Here is a 20593-nt window from a genome sequence, read left to right on the forward strand (position 1 = left end):
CAAGCAGTCCTCCTGCCTGGGCCTCCCAAAGTGCTAGAATTAAAGGCATGAGCCACCACGTCCAGCCAGTTTCTGATTTTTTCTCCACATACTTTTTTATTTGCTCTTCACTATGATCCTTCTGAAAAATGGTTTTTCATCTATATTTTAAGCATTTATATTCAAGAGTTTAAAGTTTTTAACATCAGAAGCCTGCAACCAATTTTAAATTTATTTTATTTTTATTTTATTGTGTTAAGAACAGTTAACATGAAGTCAACCCTCTTAAATTTTAGGTGCACAATACAGTATTGTTAACAATAGGCACCATGGGAATGGGCACAGTGGCTCATGTCTGTAATGCCAGCAGTTTGGGAGGCCGAGGAGGGAGGATCATCTGAGGTCAGGAGTTAGAGACCAGCCTGGCCAACATAGTGCAACCCCATCTCTACTAAAAACATACAAAATGTGGTGGGCGTGGTGGCATGCGCCTGTAATCCCAGCTACTCAGGAGGCCGAGGTAGGAGAATCGCTTGAACCTGGGAGGCAGAGGTTGCAGTGAGCCGAGATTGTACTACTGCACTCCAGCCTGGGCAACAAGAGTGAAATTCCATCTCAAAAAAAAAAAAAAAAAAAAAAAACAATAGGCACCATGTTGCACAGCAGATCTCTAGAGCTTATTCATCTTGCATAACTGAAACTTTATGCCCCTTGAATAGTAATTTCTCATTGCCTGCCATTCTACTCTCTGCTTCTGTGAGTTTGACTGTTTTAGATTCCTCTGTAACAGATCTTAGACATGCTGTTCTTCAGCCTCTTTTCTCTGCTTCCCTGCCATCACCTTGGTGTTAGCTATAGTGTTAGAGTGAAGAGAGTGTGTTGGTGTCTGGCTTTATCTCTGACTCACTGAGGTGACTTGGGCCGGTCACCCTGTCTGGCTTGACCTCACTGTCTCCACCTCTAAAAGGGGTGTGCTCAATCTGTTATATCTACATTCTTTTCAAGGGTTAGTTTTTTTATTTCCTGCAAGAGATTCTAAATTTCTCCACTCTGACTTTTAAGATTTTTGAGTCGGAAAGAGTTGATCAACTTTCTTGGTGTGACACCCATATAAGAAAGTGCTCATACATTTATCGATGTTGTAAATGTAAATGCATAATGGAAAGTCATGTTTAAAGAAATCATTTCACACTAAGATATCTTAATCTTTATGAAAGTCATGAATAAAATAGTTCTTTAAATGTTTTTAGCAGTTATCCCTGGGACTTACAGGATCGATATCCTCAAGATAAGTCAGTTGTAAATAAGATGCAGCAGAAGTATTGGGAGACGAAGCAGGCCTTTATTAAAGCCACAGGGAAGAAGGAAGATGAACATGTTGTTGCCTCTGACGCAGACCTGGATGCCAAGCTAGAGGTGAGCTCTTTATTGCTGTCAGCTCCAACGCAGCCACCTTGCTAGGGTCAAGGTCCTAGAGTGTACACACCGAGGCACAGCTAGGTATGCTTTGTATTTGAAGATGAGGAAAATCTAGGATTAGGTAAACTCAATCCCAGCATATTTATTAAAACCTACAAATTCTCACATAACCACCATGTCTCAGTTACTTCATATTTCAAGAACATAGTGGCAATGCATTGCCTGTGGTAAATTCTCAGTAAGTGTTTTTTGGGAAAAGTAATGCAATCAAAGAGCTGCTGCTAGTCATAGCTGAGAAGTCGGATTTAGAACACTAGAATCTGGCAAATGTTAAATTTTTTTTTTTTTTTTTTTTTTTTTGAGACGGAGTCTCGCTCTGTCGCCCAGGCTGGAGTGCAGTGGCCGGGTCTCAGCTCACTGCAAGCTCCGCCTCCCGGGTTCACGCCATTCTCCTGCCTCAGCCTCCGGAGTAGCTGGGACTACAGGCGCCCGCCACCTCGCCCGGCTAGTTTTTTTTTGTATTTTTAGTAGAGACGGGGTTTCACCATGTTAGCCAGGATGGTCTCGATCTCCTGACCTTGTGATCCGCCCGTCTCGGCCTCCCAAAGTGCTGGGATTACAGGCTTGAGCCACCGCGCCCGGCAAATGTTAAATTTTTTTAAAAAAAGAACTCAGGTAAAAAGTCATGGAAAGTAGAGTCTAATAAGTTTTGTATTGGACCCTGGAAAATTCTAAAATAAATAAGGAGATATTTAGTTAAACTAGTTAACAATATAGTAAGCCAGATTTAGATATGGTTGATTTAGCATATTAATATAAGAAGGCCCACTAACTCCCTGTCTTGCTGGACATTTCTGCCAATAGTTTAGATTAAAATTTTGAAAGCATACCTATCATTTCTATAAATAACAGGGCACTGAGAGGAATAATATCTTAGATGGTCTGCTAAGGATTCAAAATGAACTCAAATTTTAATATATACACTAAGGTTAATGAACTGAACATTTAATGGGACTAAAAAAGCCCAAGATTTCAAAAAGCTTTCTGAGAAGAGTGTCCGGGATGGTGGAAACCATAGTTATTGTACATCAGAGAGGGTTAAGGGGAAATGTTAGTCGTCAATTACTTGGGAAGCTCTGTCATGTGAAAAGGGGTGAGATTCATTCTAAGCACATGAGGGTAGACCAGACCCAGGAAGAACTTTGTAATGTTAAGGCTGTCCTGTGAGAACTGGGCTGCTTTTGAGGTTAGGACTATCCTGTGAGATGGATCTGGGCTACTATTCTACCTACTATCTGCTGTAACTTTAGGAGAACTATACTCAATTTCTCATATCCTCGTTTTCTTAATGCATGAAATAGAGAAATTAATACCTACTTATTACAGCTCTTATCAAGATTAAAGTAGGTAACAGAGTGATGGCTAATGTTTGTTAGTGTTTATAAATATTATACTAACATGTTTATAAACATAACTAATGTTTATTAGTAATTCATGTTTATGAGTGTGTTTTATGTCCTAGGAACCATTTAGACTGCGTTCCATATGGTATCTCTAGTACATAGCAAAGCTCCTGACCCACTGGTCCTTCCTTGCCGTCCTGCATTTCCTTTCTTCCACATGCTTACATCGCCCTCACCACCATCCAGCCATGATGGCCTTGTCTCAGTTCTCAGTCCACAACCAGCCAAGTTCACACCCATTAGAGCGTTTGCTGGCTTCCACCTGGACACTGTTTCCCCACGTCTTCCCTTCTCATAGTTCAGGTTTCAGCCTAAAGGTCATGCTGCTTCAAGTCACTGCCTGTCTACCTCTGCTCCCCACCTACCCCACCCCTGCTCACTGTCTAACACATGACCTTCTTTTATTTTATTCATAGTACTCATCTCTCACTGAATTACCTTGGGTGTTCAACTCTTTGCCCACCTTCCCTCCACTATGAGATCAAATTCCATATTAGCCTATTCACCACGTATCCCCAGCCACACACAGAATACACATTCAATAAGTACTAACTGAATAAGGGTATGTATTAGTGCAATTAATATCAGTTCTCAGCTCTTTCCTTCTGCAATTGGAAATTTTGAGATAGAAACTGGTTTTGACAAGGATGTTCTAATGGAGATTTCTGCAATGGAAGAAAGTAGAACTAGGAAGCATCTGTTTCGATTTTTATGTTCTAAGTACAGTGTAAATTATTATAAACATATATGCTTTTTATATATCATAGTTTTTTCTTAAGAACCTAGTAAATACATGCCTTATTCAAAAGGTAATTTAATATGTTAATTACAAATATATTAAACATTATATGTAGGCTCTTGCAGCAGTATTTTGGCTGAACCAAATGTCCTTTAATCAAAATAGCTGCTCTCCTAGGTTTGTAGCATCCAGAGTACTTAGCTGTGACAAATAATTTAGCACATGATAGGGGTTTCTGTTGCAGAAATGTTAATACTGATGTTGCTGTGTATAGAGAGGATGGATTCCATCCATGAAACATATGAAAATGATGTGAAAACCTCTTGAATGTGTTCATACCTTGAGTTATCCATAGAAGGCTAACTTATAAACCAAGAAATTTTATTCTTCTGGCACAGAAAACTTGTGTGCCAAGCTATAATAATGGTCAGATGCTATTGCAATCTGTTGGAAAGTTAATATAGAAATGTTGCACTGAGTTTTAATATTTGTCCACATTGCTTGCTAATGAAATCCTTTTCTGAAAAACAGCTCTTCAGTACAGTAACTGACAAAAAGTAATCTCTGCTGACAGAAATCTTCTTGCCAGAGTCACTCTGCCACAGCATAGTGGACTGATTAGATGATGGAAATGTTTCTTATCTTGCCTTGGGCATGATTATGTTAGTATGTATAATTGTCATAACTCACAGAACTGAACACTCCAGAGCTGTGCATTTTAGTGCATTTAATTTATACCTCAATTTATTTATTTATTTATTTATTTATTTGAGACGGAGTCTGGCTCTGTTGCCCAGGCTGGAGTGCAGTGGCCGGATCTCAGCTCACTGCAAGCCCCGCCTCCCGGGTTCACGCCATTCTCCTGCCTCAGCCTCCCAAGTAGCTGGGAGTACAGGCGCCCACCACCTCGCCCGGCTAATTTTTTTTGTATTTTAGTAGAGACGGGGTTTCACCGTGTTAGCCAGGATGGTCTCGATCTCCTGACCTCGTGATCTGCCCGTCTCGGCCTCCCAAAGTGCTGGGATTACAGGCTTGAGCCACCGCGCCCGGCCGATATACCTCAATTTTTAAAAAGTGAACAGTAACAACAGAACAACTCCTAGACATACTTTTTGAACGTCCTTGCTCCTGTGTTCAGGAAATACTATGTGTTAGTGGGTTTTGATGCAGAATACTGATATAAAACACTTGCTAAGGGACAGATTCAGACTGCTGATTTTCTGTTTTATTTTACGGCTCTTTACTAAACAGGTGGAAGATGCAATTTAATGAAATGGGAATTAGCAAATTTATATTCTTTATAACCAAGTTTTAAGCATTCCTAGAAATGGTTTTTTAAGTATATATGCATGCATCTGTTTTTATTAATTTAGTCATATTTATAATGAAACAGATCATCTGTGTTCACTCAAATGTAGAAGTGCTTTATGATACCATTATAGAATTTCTGCACCACTGCGGCCAGTGAACTAGGAGAGAGAAAGAGGGAAAACCTTGCCCTGCCTTAGTGAGTAGCTCCACAGAGGCAGGATGTTTACCTGCCGGGTTTTCTCATTGATACCATATCTCGTCCCTAAGTTAGTGGGCAAAGGGTGGAGAAAGTGTGAAGTCTGTTCTGTCTTTTCTTGAGCTATCTCAGTTTCGGAAACAAAGGCTGGAAACAACATGCATTGAAATCAAGTTAGATTCTTCTCAGCACAGCCCCATCTGCCTTTCCCCCAGTTTCCTCTAGTATGGCCACAGCATGGCATTATATTTTCTCTCTGTATGTTTTATGAAATTGTTGGGAAAATAAGGAGTATTGGGGACTGCTTGCCCAACATCATTTTATCAGATGTTTTCTAAATACATAGGACATCCAGCTGATTGATTTTGTTTGCTTTATCCAGTTGTTTAAGCATGCCATAAAATACATTAGGATCACAAAGTAAGTTAACATCAACTTCTAAATATGCTTAATTGACAGATCCCCCATTTAAAAAAAAAACACAGCAAGTGGTGAAAGGAATAAATTTGATTATGAATGAATATTGGGTCTGGTTTACCAAGTCATCTAACTGGACCCTTCACTTAGGATTTCTGTTTTCAGCTATTATTTCAGTAGACCGGAGGATATAACTGTTATGCAGATCTTAATTTAAGTTACAGAGATGGTGAATTCCAATAAATATAGAATAATAGGAGATATTTAAAGGCTTTGGTCACAGTTTCTATATAGTGCACCACATAACACTAAGCATACTTAGACATGTGGTCTTGTTTTTGGCAAATTGAACACTGTGGTTGTGTTCAATGTAATTATTTTTTATCTCACCACTGTCTATTTTATTTTGCGTTTTGTTTGTATTTTTATTACAGCTGTTTCATTCAATTCAGAGAACCTGTCTGGACTTATCGAAAGCAATTGTACTCTATCAAAAGAGGATATGTTGTAAGTATGACATCAGTATGAATATCGATCAAATAGTAAGAAATAGCAGGGTATTTTGTCTTGATACATCATTTCAGATGCTTAGGAAACTAAGGGTGTTTGTCTGTGTCTTTAGGCAGTTGGGAGGAGAGTCTCTAATAATTTTATCGGTAATATACATAACTTGTTTATCTTTCAAAGCAAGTATCATGCTAGGAGAATTCTGTTTGGATCTCCCATGGATATGGACATGCCATTTATTTTCCCAATTATAAAAGAGTTTTCTCAGTTTGTATCTTGGGCTTTTTACCTTCAGGGGTTTTTTTTTATGTGATTATCTTCACTCTCTGATACACAGTTTTGTTCCTTTTAAGATAACAAACAGAGACAGAAGGCACATACAGTTAATTTGTTGATATTTTGTTGACAACATTTCTTCATGAATGTTTTTTGTATTGGATATTAGGTTCCTACAGAACGATATTTTCATATAGGCAGACTGTCTTAAAAGCATTAACAACAAAGTTATCTCTGAAACACTAATATCAATTATATGTTAGTACATTTTTAAGTTTCCACTTGTAGGTCATTTTAATAATATAATCTCTGTATTTTTGAGACTAGACTATGGGAAGTCTTTCTGTTGCTGACTGCTGACAAACCCCTTTTCAGTAATCACAGATTTTCTACATCAGTAGAAAATTTTTCTACGTCATTTTTCTACATCATTTTTCTACATCAGTAATATTTTTCTACATCAGTAATATTTTATTAAGACAATCATTTTGGTAGACTGAGTGCATTGGCTCACATCTGTAATCCCAGCATTTTAGGAGGTCGAGGCAGGAGGATCACTTGAAGCCAGGAGTTTGAGACCAGCCTGGGCAACAAAGTGAGACCCCCATCTCTACAAAAAATAAAAATACCTAAAAATTATCCGGGTACCATGGCATGTGCCTGCAGTCCCAGCTACTCAGGAGGCTGAGGCAGGAGGATCACAGTGACCTATAATGAGCCATTGTGCTCCAGCCTGGGCAACAGAAGGTGACTGTCTCTTTAAAAAAAAAAAAAAAATTACTTCAGGAAAGTCCAAAATCATTGTATGTAGAGGCAGTATTTTATAAATCATCTATGTTAATATTTCCTAAGTGTTTGCGCTAAGACTTCTCCAGGGCTGCAATTCCAGGTCTTGATCTGTGAGGAAATTAATACACATGACCACCGCTCCCCTATTTATCTTTCCTGCATCCAGTCAGTCTCAAATGCTGGTGTTTTGCCTCCTAAATAGCTCTCAGATTCTCCTTCCTCTCTCCGTCTTCTCTGCCACTACGTTGGTTCAGGCCACCACCATTGCTCTCTCACTTGGTTTACTAATCATCTTCCTCACTGATCTTGCCTCCACCTCTGCTTTCTCTAGCCTATTGTCTGCACTGCTGTCAATCAAAGTACACTTTTAAACCCGATCAGATTCTTCCTTGGCTTAAACCTTGTGTTCTGGGAACTACTGGTCAAACTTCTTCTTACTATACCCACCATCCCCCTAGTACTCACCATGAAATGAATCATTTTAATTTTTATGGTAGAAAACAAAATAATTTAGAAAATTGTAACTTTAATTTTTTAAGTAAGTCACATGAAGTTGGTGTGTCCACTTTTCATTAAACAATACATATTGTAACAAGGGAAGAAAAGAAGGATGTTTGCATATTTTCTGTAAATAGTGATTCTCTAAACAGAAATTATGTTTTCCACCTATATTAATGTTTCTAAAAGAATATAGAGGAAAAACTTCCCCCTAAACCACCTCAGAGTAGTTAATAGAATTATAATGGAACACCATCAAGGCTCATAATTATCTTGTAATATAAAAGGTTAGAATAATGTCCCCACCCTTGAAGTAGTCACCTGGTTGTGCCAGCAGAGCTGGCTGTGGATGGTGGCTAAGCCCTTTCATGTCTACCCACTAAGCTCATGTGAGCCATGCCATCTTAATAGAGACAGGAGGGAGGAGTTCTGCCCTGCTTGGTCTTGAAAGAGATCCCAATTTGATAGAAGACTAAAAATAGTATGGTTAATTGAGGATGTTGCTATGTAGCTGTCAAAGAAACAAAAATGAGGAAAATCTGTGAACTAATATGGAGTGATTTGGAGGATATGCTTTTAAGTGAAAGAAGCAAAAGATAAAAGCGTATCTATAGTATGCTATCCTTCATGCAAGGAAGAAGGTGATACAAAATATAAATGTAAAAAAAGGTAATATATATAGACTGTGTGTATTACCATTTTTTTACATTACATTTTACCATCTATATCTATATCTAGAGAGCAAGCCTGCTCATTGTGCAAAGGATATTTAGGAAGGATAAACCAGAAACGAAAGAGACTGGATACCAGTGGTGGGTGAGGATGGGAAAAGGGTTGAGAATGGAGGAGCAAAGGTGAGGAGGGAGCTGTACCTTCCTAAGGTACCTTCCTATAGCTTTGATTCCTAAAACCATAGTGACATTTCATAGACTCAAAAATACTTAAATCCAGCCAGCCAGATGTGGGAAAATCTAAAATGGAATGCAAACAGTAATAAATGAACCTAATTGCATTATAAATGAATAACATTGTCACAGTGACTGGAATTGAGAAAAACAAGAACTAACCTCAGTAGTTTTGGAACATAATTATTTTTAACTAGATTCTGAGGCTAAACACAAAAGGAATTATACACGGAAGCCATACTCTCATTGGTAAATTTGTTTCTTATAGGAATATGGGTTAGCAATGCTGAAACTACATTATGCAAATATTGAAGTTGAACTATCTGTAAAGACATTGTGGATGATGAGAGCCAGGTTTCTCACTCCCTACATTAGAAAGAAGTTACAGATAAAGAAAAGGAGAAGCTAGAAGGAACACTGTGGTGTTGCACTGGCATCAAAGGTGCCACTCTGAAGTCATTGTTTTTAGTATCTATACAGATAGATACATACAGAAATAAATGCAGATGAGGGCATATGCATGGGTTAGTGTACATTCATATATTTCTTGCTTCTTTGAGCTGACATGACCTAGAAGCACTAACACCCCATAGCAGTGAGTACATCTGGCATCCAGATCTTGCTTTCTAAATACCTTTCCCCAGTAAAAGAAATGCTCCTTGGAGAAGTGGTTGATTCTAGGATTGGGGCAGGGAAAATTCAAAATGCACCTGTATTATTTGTAACACTAGAACATAAGGAAGTGCTTGAGAAAGGATATGTTGAAAGGACACGGGAGCAAACCTATGATCAAAACTGGCACAATTTGAGCAACAAACTAAATAATGATAAATAATGCTAGTATTGAATTATAACCCATAGAATAAAATTAATTTCCCTTAAGTCTATATGAAGAGAGAGAGATAAATGGTGGAGAAGGGACAGCTTTGTCTCATAAAATAATTTCAGTTAATTAATGGAAAGAATGAGGGAACTACAAAATCACCATTAGGCAAACACCACAGTGAGAATTGTGACAGGTGAGATTCGCTGAAGAGTGTTAGAATTAGTGAGTGAAAGTTCAAGGAGAAAATGGACATTTGCATCGTCTCATGTATTCCCCCCAAGATTTTTAATGATTATAAAAGAAAAAAAAATTCTTAACTTTACAATGGAGAAACCCAGCAGATACCTCCTTAACCAAGCGGTTGAGCTTGACATCATGAGTGATGAGGTACACTGATGTCATGTAACCTCTGATGCTGTGCACTAAGAAACACTCTTCAGCACTGTGTATCCTTCCCAAATATCCATAACCCCAGCCTAATTCTGAGAAATCAGACAAACCCAATTGAGGCACATTCTACAAAATATCTAACCAGTACTCTTAAAATCTGTCAGTCATGAAAGATAAAGACAAAGGAACAGTCACAGATTTAAGAGACTAAGGAAACTCAGTATTTTGGTGCCAGGCGAGACCCTAGATTGGATCCTATAACAGAAAAAGAATGTTAATGGAAAAACTGGTAAAATTCAAATAAGGGCTATAGGTTAGTTGATAGTACCAGTGTTAATTTCCTAATGTTGATTATTGTACCGTGATTAGGTAAGATGTAAATATAAAGGGATGCTAGGGAAAAGTAAGTACTAGGGGATGTTAGGGAAAGGTATACAGGAACTCTATATACTGTTTGTAATTTTTCTGTAAGTCTATCATTATTTCAGAATAAAAGGTTTAATACACGTAAATTGGATCACATTGCTCCCCTACTTTTAAAAGCCTCCAATAACACATAAAATGGAATCTGACTCCCATTCTTATACATAGGACATGATCTGGCCCCAGTTCACCTCTTCAGCTACCTTTTCCCTTGTCCACCAAACTCCTGAGGCCTTTTGCACTGGATGTTCCTGCTGCCCGGAAGGTCCCTGCTCTCATAGTCCCAAGACTATTGTCATTCAGAACTCAGCCTAATGGTCACCTGCTCAGAGACACCTTCCCTGATTACCTTGTCTAAGGCAGCTACTAACCACTCACTCTTACGCCCCATCTCTCATTGCTCTCCCTGGTATTTTTCTTTTTCGTGTTTCGTGTTTGTGATTATGTTTTATTTTCTATCTCCTGCTGCTTGAATATAAGCTCTGTAAGTGTGGGGAACTCCTTTATCCTCTTCATCGCTGTATTCTAGTGGCAAGAACTGTGCCTCGTATGTGTTGGATCATCCATAAATCTGTGCTGAGTGAGTTAATGCTGTCAAGCTGATTAATTTCATAGTTCCATGGTTGCGTTGTTTTTAAGGGCACATCTGAAAACCTAATCAGCAAGTAAGTATAAAAATGTTTTTGTCTCTGAATTCTCAAGTCCCAGATAATTGAAACCTTATTAATAGAACATTTTGAGTTATCTTTTTTTATTTTTGCTTTCTTGTTGTAATAGAAGCAGGGGTTTTGCTATGTTGCACAGGCTCATCTTGAACTCCTACTATCAAACGATCTTCCTGCCTCTACCTCCCAAAAGTGCTGGGACTGCAGGTGTGAACCACCACACCCAGCCCTCGTGCATTACCTGATACCTATGTTATACCTGAATTTTAAACTTCCGTAAGTTAATTTCAGTATTTGAATTTTTAAAATTAAAGAATGACCATCCCTTCTCAGAAAATCTAACCTTGATGCTGATGGAGCTCACACTTCTTTCCACTGCCCTCTGAGTAAGTATTGCCAAGTAATCAGAGTCAGCACCTAAAATGAAACCTGTTTGCTGCCCCAAGTTAATCCTCAAGTGCCTAAAATGAGCCAAAATTATTTTAAAATGCTTCAGCCTACTTAGGTTTATTTAGGAAAGAGTACATTTCGCCAGCCATGTAATCATTCAGGTACCACGAATTGGTTTCTTCCTAGCCTTAAGCTAAATGCGTTCATTTGTATGTGACTTGAGACTTCAAGGTAAAAAGGGTGACAGTAGCCTCATGCTATTAAGAACAAAAATGAGAAATTGCTCTCCATAGGGGAAGATTCATTGTGGACTTGAGTGAGACACATGTTAGTCAGTGGGGAGGAGAAGGAATGGAAGGTATTAAAAAACAAAAAAACCTTCTTATAATTATAGGAGTTTTAAAAAGCTACATAGAACCATGGCATGAGTATTAAAAGGCAATAAGTATTTAAACTGAAATAAAGTGTATGAGGATAACAAGGCAAAATTATAGTTAATTCAGTTCACAAGCATTTAATTAGCACCATGAATTTAAGACTTTATGCTCGGCCTGGGGAATACACAGTTTGAGTGAGATCCCTGTCTTGGAAAGCTTAGAGCCCCCTGGGAGAGAGAGACACACGCCCAGTCACACAAGGTGAGTCCTAAGTCAGGTGCCCAGAGAGCGCTGCTGTCCGGAGAAATAGGGATCAATTGCTTCACAGAGGAAGGAACCTGCGAGCAGGCCTTTGATGGTGAGCTTGATTTTTGAGAGACAGAAGAGAAGCAGGGTCATCATTTATCTCTCAGGAAAAATGGGTTCTAAAAGCCTCTTCTTGACTGGGCCTTCCCAAGGGAATGTTTAGAGTGAAACTATAGTCACAAATTAATAAGGTAGCAGTATCGAGTTTAGCCTTCACCTTTGGATTTGTGGTTCCTGCCTAATGTTCTACAATTATTGTTGGTGAGATTCTGTCAGGAATGGGGGTACATTCTTAAAGAGAAGTCTGACTGGTTTGTGAAAACTGGCAAGAATCCTAGTAGCATTTAGAAAGCAGTTTTAGAAACACATGGTGTATAAATACATCAATACAGAAATAGGAAATAAAAGTAATGTTCAAAATCTGTTGATGGTAAATGCTGTGTTTAGGGGGAAAGCACATCCTAGGAAGCTAAGTGTCACTCTGGTGCCGGGGGCTTGGCTGCTAGTGTGTGTTCAGGACCCCCACTGTGCCATTATGTGGGTGCACTGTATTTTATTAAACTAGTTCCCAGTATAAGGAGAGTGTTTTACTATTATAAATAATGATGCTATGATTGTTTTTGCATTTACGTCTTTGTGCCCATTTTACTACTTCCTTAGGAAGTACTCCTACCTAACAGTAGACGTGCAGAATCCAAAGATACATGCAATTCTGTGATTTTTTTAAATGTTTACTGTCAAATCAATCTGTAGGAAGCTTGCACCAAATCACTTTCCCACCAAAAATACCATCTGAGGTTGTCTTTAAAAATAAGGCCAAGATTAGGCATCACCAATTCAGATCTGATTCCAGCTCTGTATTTTTAAAACCCACTGTCATCAACCTGATGACCTCCCCACCCTCAATCCCTACCCCCACTTCCAACCAAAAACCTGTGTCACGGCTGAGGTATTTGAATTGCTTTACAATCGAATAGAATGTAACTCAAAAAGCAGAGATCAAAAGTCAGCAGGAGAGAATAATGGGAGGCAGCTAGCACTGCGTCCTAGGCAGCCACAAAAGATTCCCACAGTCATACTTGACAAACCCAACTCCTTTATTTCAGCTCGAAGCAGCACATTATGGGCTTGCTTTTCAGTACAGAGGTCATTTTCTGGTTCTGATTACAGGGCACCAAACTCACTGACAGATGTATTCAAGTGAATTTGATCTCTCGTATTGTAAATGGAAGAACAGCATGAAAGTTAAATGGGGGGTAGGGAGAGCTTACCTTGTAGCCTGCCACTTGGATTTAATTTCATCTCGTCTTCGCCTCTGGAAGAGAGAGGACCTTGTGATTTGTCTTTCTTGTTCCCTTTGTAATCAAAATGCTCATTGTTCATGGCTCCTTTTGGTCTTTTCTTCATCAGTCTTGTCTCAAGAAGAAAACGAACTGGGAAAATTTCTTCGATCCCAAGGCTTCCAAGATAAAACCAGAGCAGGAAAGATGATGCAAGCGACAGGAAAGGCCCTCTGCTTTTCTTCCCAGCAAAGGTGTGTGGCCTTCAGTGGGGCTCTATTTGGAGGGATCTGAGGAGACTCCGGGACGCACCCCACTCATGAAGGGGAATCTCACAGTATTCTTTAGAAGGATTTTCCCTGAGGCTGAGGAGCTGCACTGTAGTCACTAGTTAGGCAGTTTGTACTTAACTCTCTAATTAAGATTAATACATAGGATTTTTTTTTCCTCCCTATTAATTAAAAAAAATTTTTTTTTCATTTTTCTTTTGGTCTATAGGGGCATTATATATGTCAATCACTATGAGTGCTGTCCTGGGCTTATGTTTGACCTTCCGTGTTGCTTGTAGCAATCAGTCTGGTCCCCTTCCAGCAGCTGATTAAAGCAGGAGCCTAATGAGACCAGGTTGAAGGGTTCCCCCCTCTCCGCTCTCTGTGGGCCAATTAACTTCAGAGAGGTGCTGTTCTCATGCCCAGGTCCACACTGCTCAGGCCGCGGACCATAACCTGAGAGTGTGTCAGAAATGCAGAATCCAGGCCGCACCCCAGACACGCAGGATCCACATCCCCGTTTTAACTAGACCCCTGCTGTTTTCATGTAAATTCAAGTTTGAGAAGCTCTGGTACAGGGAAAATTGTGGTAGATGAGTGGTATTTTTTTTTTTTTAACACAACTGTGACTCATTTTTATGGTGGATGTTAAATAAGCAGGAGCCCCTGCACACAGTCACTCTCTGCGCCTGAGAAAAGTGACACTCCTCCTCACTCCCTTCTCTCCCAGTAACTAACAAACCCCCAAAATGTCACCCACTAATATTAGGAGAATGTAGGTAGTTCCCACAAATATTCCGGCTATAGAAATTTCACTTACTCAAATTGTCCAGCATTTTCTTCTGTTAATGTCTCCTTGCTGTTTTCCCTCCTTTTGGGCCAACAACAGGCCAGCAGCATGGTACATGGTTGTTCCTATGAAAACCCAAGAAAGATGGAGTAGAAAAAAAAGAGACCTGCTGCATCTGTTTTTCAGTGGTGTCTTCTCCTGGGCATTTAGGTTCTTCCTGATGACATTTGGACCCTGACTTTGTGGGCAATGCCAACTTTTATGCTGGAATGAAACCAGTTCTAGTTCTCCACACATTTCCCAAGAGGTATTTGTTTATCATCTTAAATCTTACCATTTAGTATTATTTATAATTTTTCTATATAAAAATACATACTCATTCTAGAAAAATTTTAAAATAGAGACAAACCAAAAAGTGAAAATTAAAAAGCAACTAAAATTTTGCTAATAGAGATGATCTACTTTTAACCTCTTAATAGATACTTTCTATGCCTATAGGACCTTTTCGAACCTTGCAAGAATAATTGATTCCTAAAAAAATATTTCATAGAGTAAGTTGTCATATGTTAAACATATAATTATCACTAACTTCAGTGAGAAAAATTCTTAGGCAAAGGAAGAGAAAAAAGAATCTAGAAGTGAACAGAATCGTTAGGGAGATAGCTGAGGACTCTTGATCTCTTTAAATAGAAGTCACCAGTTACACAAACCTTCACACCAGTGTTGTTTTACTGACTTATTCAGTAGTCATTGCTACAACCACACATTCTATTTGATGAAAGGTGAGTATTAAATCAAACCAACAGGAATAACATGCTTACTTTATGGCACAACAATGTCTTTGAAAATAATCTGCAACATCTAGGTAGGACAGTGTGAGCAGGCTATTCTTATACAAGTACTCAGTATTTAAGAATAATACTTTACAGACAAGAAGGAAACTAGGGGAAATAGTAAAAGGAAATTTTTTCTTAAATAGTTCATTGCACCATTTGTAATCCTACCGTGCTACACACATGTAAGGCATTGCAGACATTGATGGAATTTCCAAAAGCTGACTTCAGTTCACTGACACCATTGTTACCTTTAGCTAAATAAGTTTGCGTTTAAATTGAAATTTAAATATTCATTTTTTGGCGTTTGTGCCCTGAAACTTCATGGAGAAGAGTATATTTTAAGAGTATAATTCATCTGACATTGCTCATTTTTGGGTAGGGAGATGGAAGAAGCAGTATTTTTCCCCAAGATGAGTGTTATATCCGAAGTTTAATATGCCTTAAACGTTTTTTGGCTGGGTAAATGGCATATGTTATAGCCAACATTATAATAATTTTACACCTACTTCATCACATTCATTTCTGGTGTAGTATCCTCAAGTGTTTTTTTTAGCAAGGATGAAATAATGTAACCTGTCTGAAAGTGCTAACACACAATAGCCTCTCAGTAAATGTGCTGGTCCCCCTTCCTGTACCATTTCAAAATACTTCTGCTCATATTTCATTCCTCTGTGACTCTTGGAGTGAGCAGTAGATGCCTTGGCCTTTGGAGAGTGATCTAAAATGGCCTAGTCAGAGAGACACTAATCATATACACTCCATGCCTCCTCAAAGGGCCAAATGTAGAAATGGGCAGTGGTCATGCCTTGGCCGTCCTCCATGAACACAGGATTGACCCCAGCTTCAAATGAGCACTCAGCCCAGGCTCAAGACCACCCCCAACAACGTGGATGGAGGTGCTTGCCAGTGGTCCAGTTAGTAGCAGTAAGCTAAGGGATGGGTACATGGATAATCTTCTCTGGCTGACTCATCAGTTCAAACTACATGTATTTCAATTATTCAGCAAATATTGATGGAGCATCTTCTACATTCCAGGCACTGTTCTAGACTCGTGAGTCTAAGATTGGCAGAATGTCAAGGAGTTAAATTTCTCACTTGGCTTAGTTTTGAAAGTGTGGCTTTGTCCTCCTGTCTAGGTTGGCCTTGCGAAATCCTCTGTGTAGATTTCACCAAGAAGTGGAGACTTTTCGGCATCGGGCCATCTCAGATACTTGGCTGACGGTGAACCGCATGGAACAGTGCAGGACGGAATATAGAGGAGCACTATTATGGATGAAGGACGTGTCTCAAGAGCTTGATCCAGACCTCTACAAGCAAATGGAGAAGTTCAGGAAGGTAGGAGGTTTTATGAGGGTTAGCAGAATGGGTACCTGCTGGAAGGTAATGAGGTGTGATTTGAATCCCTCTGGTGAAGAAGACATAACTCAAAAGCACCAAGGATGCAATTAATCATCGCTGGTGTCTTTTTATGTGACAGAATACCAATTAATGTGATACATAATTCTCTAAAGGATAAGATAGAAGAGACGGCTGGAAATTGCTGGGATTTCATAACTGCTTTTAATTGAAGTCAGATTTTCTTATAATGCGCACTTTTTGTAAGGTTGTCACTTCTAAATGCATTTTCATGCATAACTAAAAATCAAGATTAGATCAAATGGATCTGCGAGGTGAGAACAGACTACTGGGGAAATCTTTTAAAATTGCTAATGCATATTAAAATTAATAGAATAATAATGCTCCTTTGTTTTGTGACATGTTCAGAAGCAGTGGGGTTTAGTTGCAGGGTTAACGCATGCATCATTCCTCAGAAATTTTTCTGAGGAAAGTATGTGGCTGAAGAGATGGCTATGCTCTTAAACTTCATTGAAATATTTGATAAGCAGCAAAGAACAATCTTGTTGGTTTTTTAATTATCTTGTGTCAATTTAGCAGTTTGATTTTGTCATACAAGAATACATTCCACCACTAGGTGGCAGTCTTACACTGAATATTTATGAAAATGTAGCGAGATTTTTGTTGTGAACAATCTTGGTAGTTCTTTGTTTGGTCGCCTGGATGTATTTCAGGGTGTGAAAGAAAAAAGAATCAGCCAAATGTTAGGCTTGACATAATATTGTGTCAACTGTCTTACTCATTTCAAATGATCCATTTGTAATTGTGATATTGCTTAAAATCCCTAGATTTCTTATTATGTACATTATTGCAGAGCTACAAATAGAACCTTCACTTGCGTTGGAGGTTAGCTCTGTAGGGGTGGAGGGAAGGAAGGTGCTTAAGAATACGGTCACCAATTCTTGACCTAGATATAGATTGATTCCTTTTAAGTCAAGTTTTATCTTGGTTTGTGATTTAGAACCCTTCCCTCTGAAGAGAAATCAGGGTCCATTTTATTTCTGATCACAGATGTCCTTCATGTGTCAGCAACATCTGACTTCCTCATAAGGTAGGCTTCTGAGTCATAGAAAATCAGGACTGAAAAGGCTGTTGTGATCCTCGTGAAACTCACTCATCTTATAGAAGAGAAAAATCGAAGCCCCCAAATTGTAAATAACATTTTTAAAGGATTGCTAGCTAGATGCTGGTGATCCCAGGCTACTTTTGAAGTTTTCTAACTTTTTAATCAGGCCAGTAATTTGGTTTGTCATTAGTACTTTATTTGAGGGTTGAGGAGAATGGAGTGAAGAGGGTGAAAAAAATTGTCTACAAGGCAGAGTGCTTATCATTTATATCTGTTGCCTCCTTTAATCCTCATAATAACCAAAACACTGATTTTATTTTATAAGTAAGGAAAATGATACCCATGTTGAGAAATTAGCCCAAGATCAGAGAGGTAAATGAGAGTCAGAATCCTTCAAAATACACATAATTTTCTTCCCTAAGAGAGAACACCTAAAATTGAAAAAGGCCTTTCATAGTAATTCCTCTCTTGTGATTTATTCATTCAATTAATATTTATTGAACACCTCCTATGTGCCAGGTAATAAAAATAAATATATGATTATTCTGGAAGGCAGAAGAATTTTATGTGGAATTGTGTTTTTTTTGGTTTTGTTTTTGGGGGAGTAGTTACTAACTGTAAGGACGAAATAAAAACCAAGCCCTTCGTCATTTGGTTTGAATGTTGAAACATTACCCATTCCTTAGTGTCATCAGTCTGTTGATTTTGGAAAATATGGTTTTTTTTAAAAAAAAAAATCCTCTGCCATACAGAAGTTGCTGAAGCCTTACTCCTCAATCCCATGTGTGCTGGATTCAATTTAACAGCTAAACATGGTGTACTTAGAATCTTTTTTTAAATAAGCCTATCTTCAAGTATATATTTGATTAGGCCAGACTCTCCACAAGAACAGGAACCGTGTTGGGGATCTTCACAGCCCAGGGCCAGTCCAGCGCCTGGCCCCAAATTAGCACACACATAACCGATGACAAGATTCCAGGCACTGAGTTGGAAGTGCCACACCCATGTTTTCTCAAACCTGTGGGGCATTCTCACTATTTGCAACTGACCTCATGATGTTTTGGAAATTGACATATGTGGTTTTGCAGGTAAGAAGTTGCATTATTAATGTGAGGCTTGCTGCCCTTTTTAGAATGAATTTAAATTGTGGAGTTTTCTCTTCACTTGGAGTTTATAACATGACATTTAACTTTGAGCAAGCTTTAGTGTTTCGTCCCAGTAGGACTCCATTTTAAACAGTCTCCATTTCTCTCCCAGGAATGTGTTACCTAAATGTGTTTCTGAGTCATCTAGGAGAGCGATCCAGCTGCCAGTGGCTCCTCGGGAGTCACTGTGGGAGGGGGAGTTTCAGTCTCCGCGGGGCCAGCTGCCACCTTCACATCTCAAAGGATGAATCCTGAGCTAAAGTAGTATTTTGCTATAAATTCTCTTTTTTAAGTTCACACTTTCTGATGAAGACAAAATTCGAATTCATACCTCATGGATGTGGTCTCCCTACTTGGATTCCTTGTTATCTACTCATTCATTTATTGTCCGTTCAACAAATGATATTGAAGCCGGGCCCTGTTCAGGCAGCATCCAGAGGAATACAGTAGTAAGGAAGCAGATTGATCATTGCCATCTTTTCTTGTGCCGTCATCTGGGGCTAGAGCAAGTAAACACAGTACAGCATGGTGAACAGTAGTGTCTGGTAGCACATGGTGCCTCAGGAACTCCTGGGAGGGGCTTCCTGGAGGAGGTGGCACTAAACAAAATGTGAAGGGCGGGTAGGAAGGAGCTGGGTAGAAGGAGTAGGAGCAACAGAACAGCATTCCCGGCTGAGAAAGCAATTTGCAGAAAGATCTTTTAGGGGAAAGGAGCAGCACACTTAGAACCAGAGCACAGAAGGAGAGGTGGGTGTGGAGATGGGGGTGCCCTGACCATGGGGCTAGAAAGGGAGACAGGACTAGAATAAAAACAGCACTTCTCTAAGTGCGGCGGGGGGTAGTGGGAGGGTGTAGGGAAGGGAGGAGGCATGATCAAGTTTGTGTTCTTAGATTGTAAGATGGAGAAAGGATTGCAAGAGCCTAAGACTGGAGGCTGGGAGAACTACTGGGAAGCTTTTATATAAACCTGATGAGACATGAGGTAACCATGAAATGAAGGGGGAGGTAGACCAGAGAGAAATGGGCTATTCTGACCTCTACCAGATTCCATGGTAGCACCACTTCAATTGCTGAGGTCTTTATTGTCTTTACAAATAAGTAGAATAAGCATAAATAAGTTGCAAGTTCAAGTGTCTTTTCGCCTCCAACCAAGGCTTTTTTCATAGTGTCTTCAGATTGCCAAGAAACCTTTTAAATAGCACACAGTGAGCATGCCTGAAATGATGAATGAAAAACTTGAAGTTAAACAAAGCAATCTGTTTTCCTTCTGGCACCCTTTGAAGCACAGAGGCCTGACGACAGAGCTCTCAACATCAACATTAAGAACATTTATTAAGTGTCTCTGTCAGGGGGTGGAAATACAAAGAGGTGGGAAAGCGTGAGTCCAGCCTTCAAGAAGGACCCTGCCAGGCATCTGCTCCTTGTCAATATGACCATGAGGGACGAGATACCTGGAGAGTGTGGCCGCACATAGCTGTTCTCAAGACCAAATACATAATAGGAAAAGGTGGATGAATTTAAAGGGGCAGAGCCGGGCTGTGTGCAGTCGGAAGTTCCCCCTCACAGTGTGATTCACCCCGAGACCACGAGGTATTTTATGAGCAAAGTTACAACATGTGATATATGTGCCCTTTGAAGGCAGAGTAAAAGGGTATGATTTAAAAATAGAAGTCAGCTTCTTGTAGCAGATTACATCAGCTGAAGTTGTGAGCTTGCAGCAGAGCTTTTGCAGCCTGAATGCCCTTGAGAGAGTCCTCCTGTGGTCAATTAAGTGTCTTGTTTTTCTTGAAAGTCAGAAATGGGATGGAGGGTAATTATTCTAAATGGGATAAAAGCTGTGTTAGGTGTAAGAAAATAGTCCTGAATCCTCTAAAGAGATAGTATGGAAATGTATACGTGGGCATTTATAGGAGTCTGAGTCCTCATAGACAAGGAC

The 20593-nt window shown here is 39.3% G+C and overlaps 1 protein-coding gene across 26 annotated transcripts in view; it reads left to right on the plus strand.

Moving 5' to 3' along the window:
• ICA1 (islet cell autoantigen 1) overlaps nucleotides 1-20593 on the plus strand; it is a 155907-nt gene that overhangs the window by 28510 nt on the left and 106804 nt on the right. For 16 of the 26 annotated variants that reach the window (XM_015133988.3, XM_077994655.1, XM_015133991.3 and 13 more), the window contains 4 exon segments: nucleotides 1230-1395; nucleotides 5959-6031; nucleotides 13287-13410; nucleotides 16188-16386. In XM_015133988.3, coding sequence (XP_014989474.1) covers nucleotides 1230-1395; nucleotides 5959-6031; nucleotides 13287-13410; nucleotides 16188-16386 — 562 coding nt within the window. 26 annotated transcript variants of the gene reach the window in all.

This window comes from Macaca mulatta, chromosome 3 (assembly GCF_049350105.2).
Source record: "Macaca mulatta isolate MMU2019108-1 chromosome 3, T2T-MMU8v2.0, whole genome shotgun sequence".
Classification (NCBI taxonomy): Eukaryota; Metazoa; Chordata; class Mammalia; order Primates; family Cercopithecidae; genus Macaca; species Macaca mulatta.